Source organism: Gopherus evgoodei, chromosome 18 (genome assembly GCF_007399415.2).
Source record: "Gopherus evgoodei ecotype Sinaloan lineage chromosome 18, rGopEvg1_v1.p, whole genome shotgun sequence".
In the NCBI taxonomy this organism is placed as follows: Eukaryota; Metazoa; Chordata; order Testudines; family Testudinidae; genus Gopherus; species Gopherus evgoodei.
Window position 1 is genome coordinate 311,224 of NC_044339.1, and position 23,561 is coordinate 334,784.

General features: G+C 44.8%; 1 protein-coding gene across 3 annotated transcripts in view; it reads right to left on the minus strand.

Moving 5' to 3' along the window:
- EIF4G3 (eukaryotic translation initiation factor 4 gamma 3) overlaps window positions 1–23,561 on the minus strand; it is a 513,419-nt gene that overhangs the window by 89,196 nt on the left and 400,662 nt on the right. For all 3 annotated transcript variants that reach the window (XM_030537664.1, XM_030537665.1, XM_030537663.1), the window contains 4 exons: window positions 21,987–22,236; window positions 16,174–16,331; window positions 13,999–14,118; window positions 5,911–6,024 (listed from right to left, as the gene is read on the minus strand). In XM_030537664.1, the coding sequence (XP_030393524.1) occupies window positions 5,911–6,024; window positions 13,999–14,118; window positions 16,174–16,331; window positions 21,987–22,236 (642 nt within the window). The remainder of the gene's footprint in view (window positions 1–5,910; window positions 6,025–13,998; window positions 14,119–16,173; window positions 16,332–21,986; window positions 22,237–23,561) is intronic.

The following is a 23,561-nucleotide window of genomic DNA, read 5'->3' on the forward strand; positions in this document are numbered from 1 at the left end:
ATGGATCTAGACTGTTCTCAGTGGTACCAGATAAAAGAACAAGGAGTAATGGTCTCAAGTTGCAGTGGGGGAGGTTTAGGTTGGATATTAGGAAAAGCTTTTTCTCTAGGAGGGTGGTGAAGCACTGGAATGGGTTACCTAGGGAGGTGGTGGAATCTCCTTCCTTAGAGGTTTTTAAGGTCAGGCCTGACAAAACCCTGGCTGGGATGATTTAGTTGGGAACTGGTCCTGCTTTGAGCAGGAGGTTGGACTAGATACCTCCTGAGGTCCCTTCCAACCCTGATATTCTATGATTGTATGATAATGCCAGTGGAACCAAATATTGTCACAGAATAATGATCTCATGCACTTACATGCTTCACAAGCCATGACAAAGCACTGAAACGAGTTCTGTGGTATAGAGGGTTTGTGTACCAACCTACTAGCCTTTCATGTATGAAGACATGCATTCAAATCTAATTTCAGGACACGTGTAAATGAGTCTAACAGTCTCATCCTAGTTTCCATCTGTGCACAAAAGCCACATAATTGCACAAGTTAACCCATCACACCGACAAGATTAGCAGAGCTGTATTAGAGTGTATTAGCAGGCAAAATTGTGTGGAAATGTATACAGCACTTGCGTGCGCTACGCCTTGTTGAAATCCATGCCCTCAGTCACTTCAGTTCCATGGACTACTGAAAATTCACTCCCCATTTTCATTTAAAACATGCTCGTTCTGGCTTGATGCTGGTGTGATATAACAAAATCTGCTTAGAGCCTAATCAATTTATAACCAATATTACAAAGTAACTATTCCAGGCTCTAAGTGCCTTTGCAAATGTACAACCACGTAAGACAGAAACTTTCCTTCATACTAAAACCAGAAAACAGACAACCAGACACAAAATCAAACCCAAACACTATCTGCTTCAGCCATAAACACCAGCCCTTATCATGCCTCACCCTTCCTGTAGTGAGGCAGATGCGCCTCCCTCCCCTGAGGTGAAGGAGGGAGCCTTACACACACCTGGGAGGACAGATCCTAAACCTCCCCGCCCCCCTTGCCAGAAGGAGAAGGGTGGGGCCGGAAGTATAAAAGACTAGGCCTGTAGCCCATTCAGGGTGAAACCTGCGGAGGGGAAGGATGCCCCACTGGTTCGGCAGCAGCTCGAGGCAGATCTCCCACCTATCCCGGTCCACACCCCAGACGCGGATGACGACTGGCCTGGAGTGCCTGCCACTGTTTACCCAGAAGAGCCAGACGATGCCTGGATGCCGGAGGTACCTACCCCAGGGGAGGCAGAATGTGGCCCAGGGGTAGCTGCTGTAGGGCTGGCTGCAAAGCCCAGAACCCCAGCGTCGGCGTGTTGTGGCTGGATCCCCGCCGACCCCGGGGTAGCTAACACTGCCCCTGCCAGGGCCCTGGGCTGGGACGCGGTGGAATAGGGAACTTGCAAGACTGTTTGTTTGCTGGCTGCCTGAGGCCTGCAAGCCCAGGCCCCAGCCTACCTTAAGAGTGTTTGTTTGCTGGCTGCCTGAGCCCTGCCCAAGCTATAACCAGCCCCCTCAAGACTGTTTGTTCGCTGGCTGCCTGAGCCCCGCCCAGGCTACAGCCAGCCCTCTTTGAGACTGTTGGCTTGCTGGCTGCCTGAGCCCTGAAGGCCCAGGCCCCGGCCCCAGACTACGTGTAAGACTGTTCGTTTGCTGGCTGCCAGAGCCTCAGCCGGCCTGGCACTCAGGGAACCAGAGACAGGCTATCGCAGCTACTGCCTCTCTCAGGGAGGTGGAGTACCTTCCCCATGGCATAGGTAGCATCTTCAGTAAGCACTACAGGAGCTCTGCTGCAGCTCTGTATGTGTAGAAAAGCCTTAAGTAAAGAAAAGAGTTTGCAGGGTGCCCTGAAAGTAAACGGATTTGGGCTCTTCCTAAACTGAGGGTCTTCATGGAAAACAGCTTGCCAGAAGCCCCCTCTCCTTTACACCAAAGGGGTTCCAGCTTGAGGGACCCTTCATTAACTGCAGATTTGCCAGTAAAGCATGGAGAGAGAGGTATCAAATAGGCAAGTCCCGAAACATTTAGGGCTTATAGACACATACAGGGCTTATAGACACAGTAACTCCTCAGTTAAGCGAAATGATGTTAAGCGAATCCAATTTCCCCATAAGAATTAATGTAAATGAGGGGGGTTAGGTTCTTTAGGGAAATTTTTTCACCAGACAAAAGACTGTACATTTTTATATATATATATATATATATATATATATATATATATATATATATATATATATATATATATATATATATATATATATATATACACACACACACACACACACACACACACACAGAGTACAATTTAATACTGTACACAGCTATGATGATTGTGAAGTTTGGTTGAGTCAGAGGTTGGGATATTTCCCAGGGAATGCCTTACCGCTAAATGATGAACTAGCACTTGACTGAGCCCTCAAGGGTTAACACATTGTTGTTAATGTAGCCTCGCACTCTACAAGGCAGCACAAATGGAGGGGGGAGACACAGACACACACAAGATGTGTGTGTGTGTGTGAGAGAGAGAGAGAGACAGACACACACACATTGCCCCTTTAAGTATGCTGACCCCACTCTAAGTACACTGCCTTTTTAAGTATATCAGCAATTGGAGACAGCAGCTGCCTCTGTCCTGAGCCCTGTTGTGTCCCCACCCAGCTCTGTGGAGAAGGGGTACAGGAGCAGGGGAGAGGAACACCCAGACATTAGCACCCCTTCCCCTCCTGTCCCGTCCCGCATAGCGAGCAGGAGACTCCTGGGAGCAGCTCCAAGGCAGAGGGCAGGAGAAGCACATCACACTAGACTATCAGGGTTGAAAGGGACCTCAAGAGATCATCTAGTCCAACCCTCTGCTCAAAGCAGGACCAATCCCCAGACAGATTTTTGCCCCAAATCCCTCCCTCAAGGCCTGACCTCACAACCCTGGGTTTAGCAAGGCCAATACTCAAACCACTGAGCTATCCCTCCTCTCGAGGGGGAGGGACAGCTAAACTGCCTGACAATTGATAGCCTGCTGGGCAGCTGCCACACAGGGAACTTAAGAGAGCTGATAAGGCGACTGCCCGCCCACCCTGGTTCCAAGCCCCCACCAGCTAGCTCCAATGAGCTGCTCTTCCTGCAAACAGTGGATGAAGCAGGCGGCTGTCAAACATTATAAGGGAGCATTGCGCAACTTTAAATGAGCATGTTCTCTAATTGATCAGCAATGTAACAACAAAACAACATTAACCGCGACAACGTTAAGTGAGGAGTTACTGTACTGAACTATCAGAACATGTCAAGTCAATGCATTTGTTATTAAAGTAGGTGACATTAATCCTAGGGCAGTGATTTATTTCTAAAAATTATATGACCCTTTCATAAGCCAACCCTATATTTCAGGGGTTGGAAAACTTTGGCTCCCAGCCTGTCAGGGTAAGCTTCTGTTGGGTCAGGACGTTTTATTTACTTGGAGTGTCTGCAGGTACGGAGCCCCTCAGCTCCCTGTGGCCACAGTTCGCCGTTCGCAGCTCCCATTGGCTGGGAACAGTGAACTGCAGCCACGGGGAGCTGAGGGGCTCCATCCCTGCAGACGCTCCAAGTAAACAAAACTACAATGTCTTAGATCAGGAATCAGCAACCTTTGGCACGTGGCCCGTCAGGATAAAGGCCAGGTTAGTTTCTTCACCTGCCGCATCCGCAGGTTTGGCTGATCGCGGCTCCCACTGGCCACGGTTCGCCGCTCCAGGCCAATGGGGGTGATGGGAAGCGGCACAGGCCGAGGGATGTGCTGGTCGCTGCTTCCTGCTGCCCCCATTGGCCTGGAGTGGTGAACCATGGCCAGTGGGAGCCGCGATCGGCCAAACCTGCAGATGCGGCAGGTAAACAAACTGACCCAGCCCGCCAGGGTGCTTACTCTGGTGGGCCACGTGCCAAAGGTTGCAAATCCCTGTATTAGATATTCATTTAAATGATTCCATAGAGTTTAAAATCATCAAATTTTGGTGTAGACCTGTTTATAAGCTGACCCCCGCTCTTTGATGTGTCACTTTTTTACCAAAAATATTCGGCTTATGAATGAGTATATACAGTATATTAAATGGCTGAGGGAGAAGTCATTATTTTGCCTGATGGACACTGGTGCCATAGTGGCAGATGTTGACTAGACCAGTTTTGAAATCGGTTTGGTTTACAAGACAGACCTTCAATAGAGCAAAGCAGCTAAGCCATTAAAGTAGTTTTTTAAAAGAATAATATTTATATTTGTGAATAAACTGATTTCAAATTGGCTGAATGTTTGCGGTTGGCTTTTAAAATACCTATCAATGAATAGCAGTCTGTCTGGAATGATTTATAGTAAAAATACTGTATTATAAGCTTTTTGCAGCAGGAACTGAATTTTGGTCTGTGTTTGTGGTGCCTAATACAATGGGGGCCTATTTTTTTGGAAAAGCAAAAAGCTTGAGACTCCTCATTGGTACCAAAGTACAAATTACTACTACTATTAATAATAATTAATTATATAGCACCTTCAATAATAATGCTATCACTTTAAACTTCTATAGCACTTTCCATCAAAGGATCTCAAAAGTATCTAACAAACTCAACTCACCTTCCTTACAGATGGGGAAAACTCTAAAGGACTTGTCAGATGAGTCAGAAACACAGCAGGGAACTCACAAATAGTAAAATGGGGCCATAGTGTCTTCCTTCTGGTTTAGCTTAGAATCACAGAATATTACGGTTGGAAGAGACCTCAGGAGGTGACCTAGTCCAATCCTCTGCTCAAAGCAGGACCAATACAAACTAAATCATCCCAGCCAGGGCTTTGTCAAGCCTGACCTTAAAAACCTCTAAGGATGGAGATTCCACCACCTCCCTAGGGAACCCATTCCAGTGCTTCATCACCCTCCTAGTGAAATAGTGTTTCCTAATATCCAACCTAGACCTTCCCAATTGCAACTTGAGACCATTGATTCTTGTTCTGTCCCTTCTTAGAATATAATTAAACTAATCCAAATCCCTCAGAAACATCCAGGAAACCAAAGAAGGCTAGCTGCTCCTCTTTATGCTCATCTGGTTACATTTTTCTCTTCGTACATAGGTAGGCCTCATTTGTTTCTACAGTTTTCATCTGAATCATAAATCTCTCTCTTGGTTCTATTTTGAGTAACTCTGAATTGTCCCCGCATGTTGTTTGGTTTGAAATCTGCTATTTCTGAAATGACAGACAGAAAGCCAAAAAGAAGCAAAGAAAGAAAGTTGTCATGTGTTGAGAGCTTATTAACTGTGAGCTGCTTGGCATCATTTTGCGAGCAGGGATGAGGTGGTGGGCTTCAGTGGTTGATAGGCCTGGCCTGTGTAAAAGTGAAATGACGAGAGTGGACAGACACATTTTACAAGAGGATAACATTTGATTTTTCTAGGCTGAAATCCCTCTTATCCTATAATAAACAATAATATAGGATACCAGGTTTGTTAAATACTGTTACCTTTAAAACCTACCCTAAAAAAGGCACAGTAAGAAACTATTCTTTAAAGGTACAAATGTAAAATGTATGTTATGCGCTGAATGCTCCAAATGAACGGGGTAAGCAGGACTTACCTTGTCTCCCCCTTTCCACAGGTCTGCAAAGTGCAGACCCCTCGCGGATCCCGCTCAGGCCAACGTCCCAGCATGCCCTCTACTGGTGATGTCCCACCCACCACTGAAGAGACTGCCTAGAGGGGTACAATGCAAGTCTTGGTTTTGTTTTTTTTTTGTTTTTTACAGTATTGCACATTTTTGTAAAGTTTTCTGTTAATTTTATTCTCTGTAAACAATACAATTATGAAAAAGAAAACTTTACAGAAAAGTGCAAAATTTGGGGTGGGGGATAAGGAGGGATTTGGCTTACCCCTATCGGCAGGTTCCTCAATGGTGGGTGAGATGAGACCAACAGAGGGCATGCTGGGGTGCCACACCGAGCCACAGAAGGCATTCCGGGGTTGTTCTGCACTTTGCAGACCTGCTGAAAGAGAAAGAACAATGTTTAAATAACTAAGATGCTAAGGGTCTCCTTTACTGTTTATTTGAGACATATAGCACATACAAAGGCCATTATTTACTGTAACTGGAGGTTCTCTGAGATACGTGGTCCCTATCTGGATTCCACTGGGGGTTATGCATGCACACCATGCCTTCAGATTTGGAGAATCTGAAAGTAGCATCTATTGGCCTGCGCATGTACCTTGACTCACCTTGCACTTCTGTCAGAGGCAATAAAGGATGGGGTGGACCGACCACATCTCCAGTTCCTTCTCTACTGCAAATTTGACAAATACACAGCAGAGGGGAAGGAGGGTGGGACTGGAATACAGATAGGGACTATGCATCTCAAAAACTCTCCAGTTACAGGAAAGTAACCTCCTCTTCTTCGAGGGGTGGTCCCTATTGTATTGCCCTGAGGGCGGTTAACAAGCAGTACCTAAGATGGAGGAGGGAGTGAGGATGAGGATGGAGGAGTCATGTGGAGAACTGCCATGGCGAACGAGCATCTGACACTGAGTCCTGCACAGAATTCCACGTGGCTACTCTACATATGTCTATGAGTGGCACATCCTGAAGGGAGGCTGTGGTTCGAGCCTGAGCTATCATAGCCTGCACCCCTGTGGGTGGAGAGGTCGGCCTGTCAGCTGGTAGCAGAGTGTAATGCAACGCAAAATCCATTTGGAGATTCTCTGGGTGGAGATGAACTATCTGCTGAGTCTCTCTGGTATTGCAACAAACAGTCTAGGGGACTTCCTGATTGATTTAGTTCTTTGCAGGTAGAAGGTCAGAGCTTGTTGGATACTGAGGGAGTGGAGTCAACGTTCTTCTGCAGATGCATGTAGTTTCGGGAAGAAAATAGGTAAGTGAATGGATTGATTAATGTGTAACCTGGAGACTGACTACCTTTAGTAAAAATTTTAGGTATAGATATAGGAAGACTTTATCATTGTGGAAAACTGTTCGCTGCCTCTTCTTGTGGAAGTGACAGCAACAAGGAAGACAACTTGGGGGAAGGAATAGCTCAGTGGTTTGAGTATTGGCCTGCTAAACCCAGGGTTGAGAGTTCAATCCTTGAGGGGGCCATTTAGGGATTTGGGGCAAAAATCCATCCAGGGATTGGTCCTGCTCTGAGCAGGGGGTTGGACTACATGACCTCCTGAGGTCCCTTCAAACCCTGACATTCTATGACTTTCATAGAAAGAAGGGACATGGAGCATGATGCTAATAGCTCAAAAGGAGGCTTTGTTAGCACAGAGAGAATTAGATTCAGGTCTCAGGCTGCAATTGCTTGAATGGGTAGGAAGATTCCAACAAGCCTCTTCAAAAATCTAGTGATTATATATGTGTAAAGACAGCGTAACCTTCCACTGGAGGGTAGAATACACTAATTACTGCCTGGTGGACTCTCAAAGAGCTGAGGATGAGACCTGAAAATTTTAATGAATGTCCAGGATGAGGAGAAACTCCACCAATTCTGGTAAAACTCTTTTTTGTTAAACTCAAGATGAGAAACATCTCCACTTGGCTTGGTAACACTGCTGAGTGGAGTCCTTCCTGCTGCTAGAGAGAATGTTTTGCATAGTTGAAGAGCACATCCATTCTAAAGCAGATGCCCATCCAAATACCATACTCTGTGGATTGGGATGCCTGAACTCAGTGTTGAAATGGATCAGCAAATCAGGGAAGCTGGAGATGGGAATTGGTGGGCAGAAAGACGTGGAGGAGATTGGGAAACCAGAATTGTTTGGGCCAGCAGGGGACAATCAGAATGATTGTTGCTCTGTCTTGTCGGATTTTGTGAGGCACTCAAGGCAGGAGCGGTAGTGGAGGGAGGACATAGCTGAGTTAGTCTAACCAGGAGAGTTAGGAGAGTGTTGCCCTAGAAGTGGTGACTGAGGGCTCCCCTGGAGCAGTATGTGGTGCACTTGCTGTTCTCCCATAGGTCTCCAGGCGGGGACCCCATCAGGCAAAAATATAGTGTACTACTGAGTCGTGAAGCTCCCATTTGTGGTCGACTACAAAATGTCTGCTGAGCGAATCTGCAAATACATTCTGTGTCCCAGAAGACAGGCTGTGGACAAGAGGATCTGGTGATTGATGCACCAGTTCCAGACACTGACTGCCTCATTCCCCCATTTCTTGATATAGAAAACAGTGGTGGTGTCCGACATGATGAGAATGTGATGTGAGTGAATGAATGGACGGAAAGATTGGCATGCCTTTCTTATAGCTTGGAGTCCCAAGATATTTATTTGCATCCTGGATTCTCTGGGAGTCCACATTCCTTGTGGGCTCCTCGGCTCACCAGGGAAGTATTGTAATTATCATCTTGTCTGGGGAGAAGGGAAGAAAGGGAACCAACATGCATACAGTTCCCAGGGACTGTCAGCATGAAGTCCATGGAGTGACAGGTTTGGTGAGTAAATGAACCCATGTCTGAAGGCAGCAGAGGTGAAGTCACACGAAGGGGGTCACGCAGGCACATAAAGCCATGTGACCAAGGAGGGAGGGACAGCCAAATCCTGGCCGGTACATAAGGATTGTGCATGATGCGAGTTATGATGATGCTCATTGTGTGAAATCTGTCCCTGGGCAAGTAAGGTTGTGCTATCACTGAATTTATGGTAGCACAGATGAAGTGCAGAGGTTGCATGGGATCAATGATCGATTTCTCGAAGTTGACACTGATTCCCATGGAAGAAAGGAGGCTAAGTAACAAAGAGGCTGATGCGTGGGTTTCTTGTCTGGATCTGGTGGCTAGGAGCCAATAATTTGATGAAGACTGGGAGCAGTAGCTATCCTGAAAGGGAGCACCTTGTAATGGAAATGGTGGGTGCCCATCTCAGGAAACTTATGTGGGCAGGATGAATATCAATATGAAAGTAAGCGTCCTTCATATAGAGAGCTGTAAACCACATGCCTTTCTCTAAGGATGGAACTATCACTGCTGTATGAACCTTGAGTTTGTAGATGGAATGATTGAGGTGCCAAAGATCAAGGACTGGTCTCCACCCACCTTTCCTTTTGAGTATCATGAAGTAAGTTGAGTAGAATTCCGTTCTCTGATATTTTGGAGGAATGTATTCTATTGCTCCCCATTGTAGCAAGGAGTTCACCTCTTGGACGAGAATACTGTCATGAGAGTGGTCCCCAAAGAGGGATGGGAAGGGGAGTTTTGGAGGAGGTAGTATGACAAACTCTATTATATAGCCACAGTGAATGATGTCAATACCTATCTGTCTGTTATCACACTCCAAGCATGGGGAAATGACCCCCAAAGGGAGTAGGAAGGTCGTGAGGCAGTAGACTTAGCAGTCAGCGGCTCTTGGGCTCACATTAAAAACACCCCTTCGCTGGAGGTTGGGTCTGGCACGTGAAGCCTGATAGGGAGGCCATGGAAGGCAAGACCTCTGTGTCTTTTGATGTTTCCCTGGGGCTCATTAGGTCTCTGTAGGTAGAACTGAGGAGACCTGAAGCACTGGGTGGATGATGGACAGTGGAATTTTCATTTCAGGGCAGGAATGTAGATGCCCAACAAGTGAAGAGTAGCACTGGAGTCCTTTAGTGTATGTAGGGATTCATCTGTCTTCTGGTTTAAAAGATGGGATTTGTCAAAAGGGAGGCTCTCACTGGTATTTTGGACCTCCCTAGGAAAACCAGAAGAATGGAGCCAAGACTATCTATGCATGACTATTGCTGTAGCCATGGCCCTAGAGGAGGAATCTGCTGCATCTATTGCACATGGAGATATAGCTATCTCATAGAACTGGAAGGGACCTTGCAAGGTCATTGAGTCCAGCCCCCTGCCTTCACTAGCAGGAACAAGTACTGATTTTGCCCCAAATCCCTAAGTGGCCCCCTCAAGGATTAAACTCACAACCCTGGGTTTAGCAGGCCAATGCTCAAACCACTGAGCTATCCCTCCCCCGTTGGAGAGCAGCTTTGACCATGAGCTTCCTGCCATCAACAATTGCCTGAAAATGAGCATGATCTTGTTGTGGAAGGCTAACAGCAAATTCCTTGAATTTATTGTAATTTAGGAAGTCACATTTGGCTAATAATTAGTGACTCTGAATTGTAGGCTAGAAGATGAGAAAAGTTTATGTCCTAGAAGATCTAGATGTTTCCCTTCCTTATCAGCAGGTGTGGCTCAAAGGTGTTGCTGTTTGGCCCTTTCTGCAGCAGCCTGGGCTACTACGGAATTTGGAGGTGGATGGGAGAAAATAAAGTCAGATCCTTTGGCCGGAACATAGTAGCCATGCATGTGGCAGGGGTGTACCACACTATTCTGGAAGGCTCCCGTCTAGCTTAGTTAATTGGCAATGCTATTCTTGTCAGCCCCAAGGTGTCAAGGACATCCAGAAGCTTGTGCTGGAAGTCTTGGATCTCTTCTAAAGGAATCTGGAGTTCCACCATGACTCTCTATAACAGCTCCTGGAATTGCCTGAAGTTATCTGCTGGGGAAGTGGATGATGTAGCCACCACTTCATCTGGTGAGGAGAAAAGGAATCTTGCCAGTTCCAGTGGAACTGCTCGGACCATGCTAAAAAGTTCTCTCTCCACCACTGGATCCATATGCCTGCTGGAAGGATCCCTCAAGGGGAAGGCAGGTGACAGTTCCCTCACAGATCAGGCGAGTTTCGAGGGGTGGTATTGTGCCCAGTGTCTCCAATATGGCCAATAGGCTGGATCCAACAGAGATTGTGGTGGTCCCATGGCATGGGGTACCAGTGGCTCTGCGGTAGCTGAGGTGGTAGTTGTTGCCAGAGATGTGGTGGTCTCTGCGATGGTGCATAAGGGTGGTATGATAAAGGCGGTGGTTCTCTCAGTTCTGACTCCTCTGAAAAAGAGATGGCGCACTCTGGTTTTAATGGTGTGTGACAAAGTTCCTTCTCTACCTTGGTCGGTCCTGCCTTATTGGCGGATTTTGCTATCCTCAGAGATCTTCCTGTGTTGGATCAGGAGTTGGGAGGTTTGGGGGGAACCCGGGCCCACCCTCTACTCCGGGTTCTAGCCCAGGGCCCTGTGGATTGTAGCTGTCTATAGTGCCTCCTGTAACAGCTGCATAACAGCTACAACTCCCTGGGCTACTTCCCCATGGCCTCCTCCAAACACCTTCTTTATCCTCACCATAGGACCTTTCTCCTGGTGTCTGATAATGCTTGTACTCCTCAGTCCTCCAGCAGCACAGCCTCTCACTCTAACTCTCAGCTCCTTGCACCTCTTGCTCCCAGCTCCTCATACACGCACCACAAACTGAAGTGAGCTGCCTTTTAAACCCAGGTGCCCTGATTAGCCTGCCTTAATTGATTCTAGCAGCTTCTTGATTGGTTGCAGGTGTTCTAATCAGCCTGTCTGCCTTAATTGTTTCCAGGAAGCTCCTGATTGTTCTGGAACCTTCCCTGTTACCTTACCCAGGGAAAGGGGACCTACTTAACCTGGGGCTAATATATCTGCCTTCTATCACTCTCCTGTAGCCATCTGACCTGACCCTGTCACAGGTGGTACCATCGGAGCCAGTGGAAGAGTGTAGAGCATCGGTGCAGAGGGTGAGGGACCTCGTATCGGAGACACATCCCTTGCATGGGATATAATCTCTCTAAAAGTAGAGGCACCCAATGGAAGGGGTGACTCTGGGTCCAGCAAGGAAAAAATGTCCTGAGATGCAGCCATGGCTCCAGATATCCCTGGCACTCTCTCTTTCCAGGCATTGGTACTGGCGTTTGGATCTTTCCCAGTATGGGACAGTCCCGCATCTTGTGGGGTGCTGGAGATGATGGTACCAATGGATTGATGCCTAGTACTGCTGGGTCCTATTGTTTATGGGCCTTTTTCCTGTGCCTGTGAGACTTAGAACATACTTAGTCCCCTTGGGCTGAGCTGGTGAAAGGAGTGTTGATCTTCTTTGATTTAGAGAAATACTTAGTCTCATGATTACAGGACGGCTTCCTTACCTCTTAACCAGGCCCCACCATGGGGGCAGTTCTGCTGGCACCAGAGGCAGATGAAGTAGCAGGAGGCATGCTCCTCGCTGAATCAGGCCATTGCACAGGGAGTGTTCCCTGGTCTGGGTCCAAGTGTGGTCTCATGGCATGCCCCATGAGACACTTCTAGAGGCAAAGTGTCCAGACTTCTCGGGTGCAGCTGGGGAAGGATTGGCAAATACTGCACCTGGCCATGATGTGAGTTTCTCCCAGGCAGTAGAGGCAGCATTGGTGGTTGTTGCTGACCAAAAAGGATTGCAGGCAGAAGGCACAAAGTTTGAAGCCTGGAGTCCTGGGTATTGTCTGGTACCCGTATGTGGGGATGAAAACCTCAAAGCCTATCTAAAAACAAGTGCTAAAAGTATTAACTATTAAAACTAAGAGAAAATAAAACTGGTAAAACCACTAAAAACTCATTAAAGCTATTTACAACTATCTTTTCAGAAGTGTGTCAGAGACGAGGACCCTGGAAGTTCTAATCCAGACCATGCATCGCTGAAAAGGAACTGGAGACACAGTTGGTCCGCCCTGCCCCTCAGCACCTCAAATGGAAGCACAAGGTGAGCCATGGCGCATGCGTGGACCAACAGACACTACTTTCAAATTCTCTAACTCCGGACGCATAGTGCGCAGGCATAATTCCTCAGTGGAATAAAATAGGGACCATCACTCAAGAAGAACTAATGCTGTATGGCACTGGCGTGCAACCTGCAGCCCACTGAAGAGTTTCTGAATAAAAAACTATGTTGCCATCTTTAACTGCATCAATGCTTCAAGGCTGAGTACCATCATTTTTTGAGACTAAAAGCAAGATTTAAAGCTATCAAAGACAGGCACACACACTAAGTTCACAGTATTACCTTTCAAAATGGATACACTATATTTATACAAAGCCCCAATCAACTTTGCTCTTTTGAATGCTAATATCCTGGAAAGTTGCTAATGCGAACGTGAATGATATTTGGAGAGATTTCTTACTGGAAACTATTAGTTCTAAAGGATGAATTCTCTTCCCGTTCCCTCCTCTAGAAGCCATTTCCCGTTTCAGTTGCTTGCTGCTCCTCTCCTGCTTCCAGCTTCAAACAGCTGCAGATCAGTGAGAAGCAGAAGTGAAATGCACTCCTTGCTGCACAGCTGAGACACACAATTGAATACAGCATCAGCTGGTGGCAGAGCAGAGCAGCGCAGAGCAAAACTGAGCCTTATTTTCATCCAATCACAGCAGTCTCTGTCTTCAGGCTGCAGCTGGCTTGGCCTTCTTAGTGAGGCAGCACTCTTCAGCCAGTCGTGAGCCAGGAACAGGGAATGTGAGAGGAAGGGAAGAAGTAAGAATTGAGGGGGAAGTTTTTTAGAATTCAGGAGACAGGGCAGAGATAGGAAAACAGAGGAGAAGGAAAGAAATCATAATATAAAAGAGAGAGAACACAAAGAAAGGAAAGAGAAAATAGTGTGAATGAAGCAAAGTGGCAAGCGGAAAGAAAAAAAATAAAAGAAATAGAACAAAGAGAAAGCAAGCTATTCAATTAGAAAAATATAGTTTATTTATTTGCGTTTAATATAAATGGATTTATGTGAGAACACACAAGGACACAAAACTTATGCAACTGTATGAAAAATATGTATTTAAATCAGCTACGTCCTCCAAGCTCCTGGGATGTTACCAAAGTGGCCACTGGTACAACGGAGGCTGTGCCCCACTGCTGCAAGGATGATTTTGAAGTAGATCTCTTTTGAGCAAGAAAGGAGAAAAATTATTACCAAACCCATTTACCCCAATTTCTATCAAGTTAAAAGCACTCACAATGATTTTATTTGTTTCTATATTAGTTCTCAAAGAAAATAACTTCTCTACTTTAGGCAGACTGAATAGAAACCAAAATATCTAAGATCCCTAAAAGGCTTTAGGTTAGATTTCACAGATATCAAGGCCAGTTTTTAACTTAGCATGCCTGGAGATAGTTCATACTTACAGCTACTCCCCTTCCTCCGGAGGTTTGCCTCCCGAAATCGGCAAAGGCTGGTGTGAAGTCTGGTCCTCGAGGCAATATCCGAGGGTCCAGAGTTCGAATTGACAATTTTTGCTGATTTATCTGCCAGCGGAACATCAACAACAACGAAAAGAGTTTGTTAAACTTCTGTGATGTGGTTATTACAAACACGTGCAATCTGTTAACAGTCCTCTGCCAACATTTCAATCAGTGATAAGCAGGATTACAACATATATTTGTTGTTTTAGCAAACAATAGGTATAATGTTTTCTATTAATAGCCTCAGTTACACAAAAAAAAATTGTAATTCATTTGTGCCATGCCTTACACCAATGGCTGTTACATAAATCCACAACAAGGACCATGAGAACTTTGGAAAATTTGTCACGGTTTGACGTGACTTATAGATAATAAAAAAATGGCTAAGTTGCACTGCTATTTGAGCAATAAATTTGATGGTCATGGTTAAGGATCACAAAACTGTCATCTGATCTGAAACAAATATCCTCAGTTTTAACAAGGTAAATGGCTGAGTAAGCAAAGAAACCTCAAAAGATTATGACCAGGTGAGGTCACAGAAAACTGAAAGGGCAGTTGGATAAAGCCTTTCCTAAGGACATAGCTGGGTTTTACAACATTGCCAGTCCCTGGAAGTTTAAAGTGGAAATGTTCACCCAGTAGGAAATCACAAATACTCTGATTCGTGCTTGAATCTTAGGTGCCCAAATCTGTTCTGTCAAGTAAGTGTAAATCTGCAGGAGTCAACAGATTTACATGGCTGTAACTGAGGTGAGACTTCCTAGGACTAACTCTTTAAAAATAATCATGAATAACTTTCCTGCAAGAGATACAAAAAGATAATGAGAAGATTCATTGTGTAATGACATTTGGGCGACTCCATGTCACCATATTTATGTGATAGTGTCAACTAAACAATATAATCTCATAGTGAAGCACATTTTAAAAAAAACGAGTCCGCACTGATGGTCAGTTCATGTTCATGAATTGATCACACTCAAATCCAGTGGTTTTCAAACTGTGGGTAGCAATCCAGTACTGGGTCGCAGAATGGAAGGCACTGGGTCATGATGGCTCTGGTCAGCACTGACAGCTGTGCTTTTAAAAGTCCCATCAGCAGTGCTGCCTGGCTAAGGCAGGCTAGTCCCTACTTCTTCTGACACCGCGTTGTGCCCTGGAAGTGGCCAGCAGCAGGTCTGGCTCCTAGGCAAGGCGGCCACGGGGCTCTGCACACTGTCCCTGCCCTGATCACTGGTTCTGCACTCCCATTGGCCAGTTCCTGGGAGGAGGCGGTGCCGGCATGTGAGAGCCACGTGGAGCTGCTTGCATGCCTCCACCTAGGAGCCGGACTTGCTGCTGGCTGCTTCCAGGATGCAGCATGGTCCGTGGTGCCAGGACAGGCAGGCAGCCTGCCTTAGCACCCCCACTCCGCCACTGACCAGGAGCTGCCTGAGGTAATCCAACCCCAACCCTGAGCCTCCCCTCCCAACCTGGAGCCCCTTCCTGCAACCCAAACCCCTCATCCCTGGCCCTACCCCACAGCCTGCAGCCACAGCCTAGAGCCCTCACCCCCTCCCACACTCCAATCCCCTGCCCCATTCCTGAGCTCCCCACAAACCCAGAGCCTCCTCCTGCACCCCGAACTACTCATCCCCGGCCCCATCCTAGAGCCTGCCCCCCAACCCAGAGCTCCGAACCCCTCCCCAACCACAACCTCCTACTCCAGCCCAGAGCCCCTTCCCACACCCAAACCCCCCATCCCCAGCTCCGTTGAGTTGCAGGCATCAACAATTTTTTTCAGCTGGGTCACCAGAAAGAAAGTTTGAAAACCACGGCCCAAGCCTGTGTTATTTTATAATATGTGGCTTTAACCAAATACCATCCCCATTCCCTTGCTGACAAAACATATGCCAAAAGGCTCACCAAATACTCTAGTTTGCATTAGACTCAACAGTCATTTATATTAATTCCTGATGGTAACTGAATATCCAAGAGAACCATGAACCTGGATGTGCTGCTAGCATTGGGAAATTCAGATTCTTGGCATTTAAAAGGTAAACCCCCTCTTTCTCATCCAATTCCCATTCAGTCAAATGATTCTTAGTATCTTCACCTCTTTATTACAGAATTTGCACACACCTGTTTTACTGGGTCTCCTCTCACCTTGTCGAGGACCACATCACTAATGGGAGGCAGCCCTTCCGGTTTCTGTATACAGGCAGGCATGAACTGGAAATCCAGCAGGAACTCCCTATCGTATTGCTTCTTCCCTTCGGGATTCATGGGCTTCCACTGTTCTGTAATGACACAAGACGGCTCAGGTTCATAGGCAACACAAAGAGCTTTGTTCCTGGAAAGTACACTTTAGATAAACCTGGAGGAAGGTATCTTTGACTAAAATTGTTTTTCAAATTTTCACTTAGGAAAAAACAAGTTAAATTGTCAGAGCATAAGCAATGGGGAGCACACAGCCAAGTCCAGGAGGAGTCACATAAAGTACTAACGTCAACAACTTTCACCCATGACTAGATGCTAGATAGACACAATAAAAATCCAGGCTAGAGCTCTTTTAGGTAAACACATTCAGGAATGGAGGAGCAAAATCAGAGTTTTTGAAAACATGGCAACAAAATGCTTTGACTTCTGAGCACTCTACGCTGGGAGGAGAACAGAGTTCAATTGCAGTTTGAAAATCTCAAAGTTTTTTGCTTTACAATGTCAATGTTTAAGGTAAGACAAATGGCAGAACCATGAGGGACAAGGACAACTGCAGATGAGCAGTCAGGCACATGTAAGGTATTAAAATTTTTCACCAATTTATTTAGGGCTTTCTCAAAAGGAGGAAGCTGATTGTAGTAGGGAAACAGAATAACTTGCTTGTCTGAGAACAAAGTGTATACCCACAGTCTACAGAAAATTAGCATCTGAGGATCTGGAGCCATGATTTTCTCTGCTGGCTGCAGTGTTTGAAAATAGAAAAGAAAAAAACCCAAAACTTATCTACCTCTCCTAACTGTTGTTCTTCTAGACGTGTTGCTCATGTCCATTCCAAGTAGGTATGTGCGCTCTGTGTGCATGGTGGCTGGAAGGCTTTTCCCCTAGCGGTCCCCAGCGGGTTGGTTCAGTTGCCCCCTGGAGTCATGCCTTCATGGAATCGCATATAGGGCCCTGCCAACCCACCGCCTCTTCAATTCCTTCTGTTCACTCCAACAAAGGGATAGGCATGTGAGTCTTGAAATGGACATGAGCAACACATCTTGAAGAACAACAGTTAGGAGAGGTGGGTAACTGTTTTTGATTCTTCGAGTGCTTGCTCACGTTGATTCCAATAGGTGACTACTAAGCAGTACCTTAGAGGTGGGGTTGGAATTCATTGACTCACCGACTGAAGCTCTGCTCTGCCAAATGCTGTATCGTCCCTGGAATGCTGAGTAATGGCATAGTGAGAAGTAAAGGTGTGGACTGATGACCATGTTATGGCCCTGCAGATCTCCTGGATTGAGACCTGTGCCAGCTCTGCTCTGCCAAATGCTGTATCGTCCCTGGAATGCTGAGTAATGGCATAGTGAGAAGTAAAGGTGTGGACTGATGACCATGTTATGGCCCTGCAGATCTCCTGGATTGAGACCTGTGCCAGGACTGCCACCATGGAGGCCTGTGCCCTTGTGGAATGTGCTGTCAGTGAGGGGGCAAGTATCTTTGCCAAATCATAACAGGCCCAGATACAGAACGAAATCCATGATGACTTTGGGAAGACACCAGGAGGCCCTTCATCCTGTCTGCTACTGCAACAAAAAGCTGGTTCGATTTTCAAAATGGCTTTGTCCGTTCAATATAAAAGGCCAATGCCCACCGAACATCCAGGGAACGGAGTTTTTGTTCCTGGCTATTAGTGTGTGGCTTAGGGTAAAAAACTGGGAGAAAAATGTCCTGATTGGCATGAAACTAAGATGACCTTTGGAAGAAAGGCTGGATGAGGCTGAAGCTGTACCTTGTTCTTATAGAAGATAGTGTAAGGAGGTTTGGATGTTAGGGCCCTACACTCGGATACCCTCCTAGCTGAGGTTATTGCCACCAGAAATGCCACCTTCCTTGACAGGTAGAGTAGTTAGCATGTCACTAGGGGCTTAAAGGGGGCTCCATTAGTTTTGAAAGTGCTAGGCTGAGGTCCCATGTAGGGATCACAGTTGTACTTGCAGGTATAACCTTTCACGTCCTTTAGGAAAACGGCCAACTATTGGGTTAGCGAACAGTGATTGACTAGCAACCCCTGGGTGAAACACCGAAATGGCAGCCAGGTGAACCTTTATTGACGACATCAACAGTCCTTGCTACTTTAAGAGCAGCAGATAGTCCAAGATTAAGGGTACTGACTGCATCATAGAAATATGATTCCATAACTTTCAAATCGAGAATCTCTTCCACTTGGCCAAGTAGGTTGCCCTAGTACATGGTTTCCTACTGCCAAGGAGGACTTCCTTAATGGGCCCCAAACATGTCAGCTCTAGTGGATTTAACCATGAAGCCTCTATGCCGTGAGGTGGAGAGATTTGAGGTTGGGATGCCGGAGACGGCTGTGGTCCTGGGTGATCAGGTCCAGAACTAGGGGCAGGATGATCGGGGTGTCCACTGACAGCTCCAGGACAGTGGTATACCAGTGCTGATAGGGCCAGGTTTGACGCTATCAATATCACCAAGGCTCCTTCCTTTCTGACCTTGAGCAGAACCTTGTGGACAAGTGGAATAGGCAGAAATGCGCAGAACAGGTGGTCCTTCCAAGGAAGGAGGAATGTGTCTGCATATGAGCCCGGGCTGAGATTCAGGAAGGAGCAGACCTGCTAACAACTATCTTAACTATTTACGGATTAAACTAAGAGTCCACTAGGAGATTGCTCAAGGTGCAAACAAGAGAAGGGAACGCTCCAATGAATGTCACTGGCAGTAAGAAGGAACTGAACGGGTGGTAGGCTGGCAGGGTGCCTGAACCAACCCAGCAGATACTGCTAGGGGAAAAGCCTTCCGGTGACTGTGCACGCGGCACGCGCACACCTACTTGGAATCGACATGAGCAAGCACTTGAAAACATCTACTAGCTCAACAGCCAGGTTGATTAATCAGGCTCATAAATGGGAAAACACATTTTTATCTGAAGAAAAACATATGAGATTCTTTTTTGTGTGTTTTACTGAGACTGAACTGCATTGCTGTTTCCTACCTCAGCCTATTCTATTAAACTTTTCTTCCTACATCTTTCTACTCTTTCCTCATTTAATTCCTTTGAACCTTAAGTTCAGATTCTCTACATTATGACATCTCCCGCACCACCATGACCACAAAGAGAAACTTGTTCGAAACAACAAGCTTTTCATTGAGAAACACAATATACCATATACAAAGGATTACAATACCTAGACCTTTTACAGTGATTTTCACCCACAGATCTCAAAGTATTTTTATCACTATGCACATTTTACATATGAGGAAAACAGGGCCTTTGCCAGTTCAGCAGGCGAGAAATCCAAATCCACTGGACCACACTGCTTCCCATTTGTATGTGGATAAATATTGAAAATAGCAAAAATAACAATTACATACACTCAACTTTTTCTCTTGGAAGTTTCCTAAAAAGAAATTATAGTGTGAAAAGTAAGCAGATAGTAAATGTCAGAGTCAGCCTTCTTACATGCAGAGCAAACCAAGGCCAAATGGAGAATTCTTCCTAAAATCTACTAAAAGGAAAAATCTGGATATTTTGAAAAGATCTAACAACTGTTGATTATTGTGCAAACTAGTCAAGATGGCCTTGCAGAATAAAAATAAAGTGCTCTTTGCTTTAAAAAGGGATGCACTTGTTTCATTCCTTTTAGGAACAAGTTAAAGCACAGCCAAAATTAGGCTATGAACCACCCGAAAGGTCTGCAATTTGTAGGACTATTGACTCTGCATGATGTTTCTATTAAAAGACATCTTACAAATTGCAGTTTACTTTAAAAGCTGTTTACCTGATAAGTAGGTGGTCTACCATAAATAGACAGTAGACTACCAGAGGCTTTTTACTTTTTTGGTGGCCATGCTATGAATTATCATGCTATCAATAGATTTGCTCATTTCTGCAAGTTAATGTAAGAAAAGCTACTCTGAACTTCAACAGAATGGAATGCTGCAGAAGCAGCAGCAGCATAATTGGACTACAATAATTCCTCCTCTCCTATATCTTACTCCCAAGATTTGTGTCTGTGTTCCTTACCTATTTTACTTAACACTTTATATTTATTAAGCTATTAAGGAAGTTGTTTCATTTATTCAGAGGAAGCCACATCTGAAAAATTAAATACTTGAAAGTTGGTACTAACCACGAGTAAAGAACATGGCTTAAGAGTCTTTGCTAAACAGGTGAGATTATACTGCAGTTCAGGCTATACAAAATAAATACTATCATTAATAAAACAGGGACAGCATCTATAACACTAAGTACCAGGAAAATAATGGTCTTCTTGGAATCCACACTCTAATCCAGGGGTAGGCAACCTATGGCACGCGAGTTGATTTGCAGTGGCACTCATACCGGCTGGGTCCTGGCAACCAGTCCGGGGGGCTGTGCATTTTAATTTAATTTTAAATGAGGCTTCTTAAACATTTTAAAAACCTTATTTACTTTACATACAACAATAGTTTAGTTATATATTATAGACTTATAGAAAGAGACCTTCTAAAAACATTAATATATTACTGGCACACGAAACCTTAAATCTGAGTGAATAAATGAAGACTTGGCACACCACTTCTGAAAGGTTGCCAACCCCTGCTCTAATCATTTGACAACAGAATAACATTCAATAGCTGGATCAGGGCTTGATAACTAGGAGTGGACAGAATATTAACATGCATTATTTATTTTCTTTAATTTAGCATAGACTTGTAAAGGATCATCTTCTCCAACTCGGACCAGTTTAGAAATGGAAGGTTTTGAATATCTAGATGTAAATCAGAGGCCAGTAGGTTAGATTAGATCATATGCAACCCCTCTGGCATTAAAATCTATGAAATTGTATAACTGGGTATTGTTTTTTAAACTATACAACTTGGTTTGGTATTCAGTAGCTAAATCTGATAGTGTAATCTTTTAAACCCACTTTAAATTGAGATCTGTTGTTTTATATTACAGCAAAGCTACTATACTAATGAAAAGATCCGATGGTTCTGTTTTGTGTGTCAAAAATTCTCATGTCTCTTCTAATTAAAGTTTCTAAAACTAAGGCCACGTCTACACTACAGCATAAAATCGAAATTATTAAAACCGGTTTTATAAAACTGGTTTTATAAAATCGATTTTACGTGTCCACACTAGGGCACATTAATTCGGTGGTTTGCGTCCATGGTCCTAGGCTACCATCGATTTCTGGAGCGGTGCACTCTGGGTAGCTCAGTAAAAGAATGAGACCAATAACTTCGATTTCCGTCCACACTAAGCCTAAATTGATATAGTAATATCGATTTTAGGGTTACTCCTCTCGTTGGGGAGGAGTACAGAAATCGATTTTAAAAGCCCTTAAAATCGATTTAAAGTGCCTTGTAGTGTGGACCAGGCCTAAGAGGACTTTCAAAAGCCAGGCGTGTGGCAGCTACCTCACACAGCCACTTGCACTTGTGCTGAAGTCATCTACATACAGACATATAAATTAAAGCAGCCAGGAATTTTCTTCTCCTCTCACCCTCTTCCTCTCCAGCCCTCTCTTCTTTATCACCACCAGAAAGGAAAAATGACACTTTTAAACTTATGTCCTCCTACACTGCTAAATACTGTAAAACACAACATCTTCCAGTGTGAGTATACTGCTTTCAGTCCATACGCATCCTTCTTTTCTTAGGGCCTATGCTGAATTCCTTACTCATCCTGAAGGGGGGAAGACAGAAAAGCAAAGCATGCATGCATTCAGGCAGGCTGGATTTACCTGGTTTATACTGGTATACTAGCCCTTCACCAGAGCTCTCTGTGGAGTCTGAATTAGCATCAGGTCCTTCCCTCTCTGAAACAAACTCAGCACCATTACGTATAGGCTCTGCTTCCTGCTCTCCATTTTCTTCCACAACTTTTGCTTTTTTAAGTTCAGAAGCATCTCTTTCCAGGTGGAACCCATGGCTCATTTTATCCTGTTCAGATTCAGGTACTTTGTCACCTGAGAGTTCCTCTTCTGCTTTACGCTGAAGCAGAAGCAAGAGAGATTCTGATTAAAATCAACACCCTTTCCAAGACACTCTGTATGTGAAGCAGCTACATTCTATTCACTACAGCACATCTGCTCAATGATATAATGTACATGTACCTTAAACTGTGACATGTATAACTATAATGAAACAGAGTAAATAAGATCACTTACTCAAAACACAATATCTCTTTCTGAGGTAACCCATTCTCAATTAACAGTGTAACTGGAAGGGATTAATATTACCTATAAAGTCTACATGTACTGTTGAGTTAGAATGGAAGGAACAGTTAAGACCTGCAATATGATGATCAGGAGTAACAGATAGCAATCCAAACCCATGCAATCTCTCACTCCCTCATCTGATGGAGAACAGCAGCTCCACTAAAAGCAGTGCAGAATCCTGTTCACAGGGGTCATTTCTTTAAACGAAAAATACCTGCTACAAATTGGAGCAGTTTCCAATAAATAATGCTAATATAACACACAAATGCAATTTCATCTGGCTTTTATTTTTCAGGAAATCCCATATTTTGTATGTTAATTTTAGAATGCTCAAGGGGACAGCCTTATTCTGATTACATACAGTGAAGTGCTAGGAACACAATTTTCCTGGGAGAAGTCCAAATTCATACCACATTCATCCATTAAACAAATGGTGTAATTAATTTATGATGCTTAAAAGAGGAATTTTATCACTTCACTATCTAAAACATAGCATTAAAAAATGCTTTCTGCACTGTCCTAAGTAAAGAATATGTAAATTTACTACATTTTTCTTTAAGTAAATTTGGCATTAGTGAAAATGCCAAATGGCCTTGGAGACTGAGTTCTCAACTGAATGATAAAAAAACACACGGCAACTGCAAGTTTTCCTGGCATTGCCCCCTGCCAGTATACTTCACACCCTGGCTTGAAAAGGGCATGATGATGACTTCAATTCCCACAATGCATTTAATAATGAGCCTTTCTGTTGAATATGCCAACCAGACGGCAAACTGTGATGTTAGGATATTTAATGTGAAAGTGTGATATGGGCACCTGTCCACTAAGAACTGGATATACACATAATTAGACTGTATGTCATTACTGCAGAGTAAAAGCAGGCACCTGCTGACACCAGGGATGAGGCTCCTAGTACATCCTCATTGACAGGTGGATGTACTAGGAGCAGAGACTCATGCTTAATTCTGCAGATACAAGCAACTTGGTGCAACATGTTTCTACAGTGGAAGGATGACAGAGCTGCAATAAAATGATTTGAGTGATAAGAGAAAATTGTGGAACGTACAGCTTGTCCACATGCAGGGTGCCCTCAGAAGA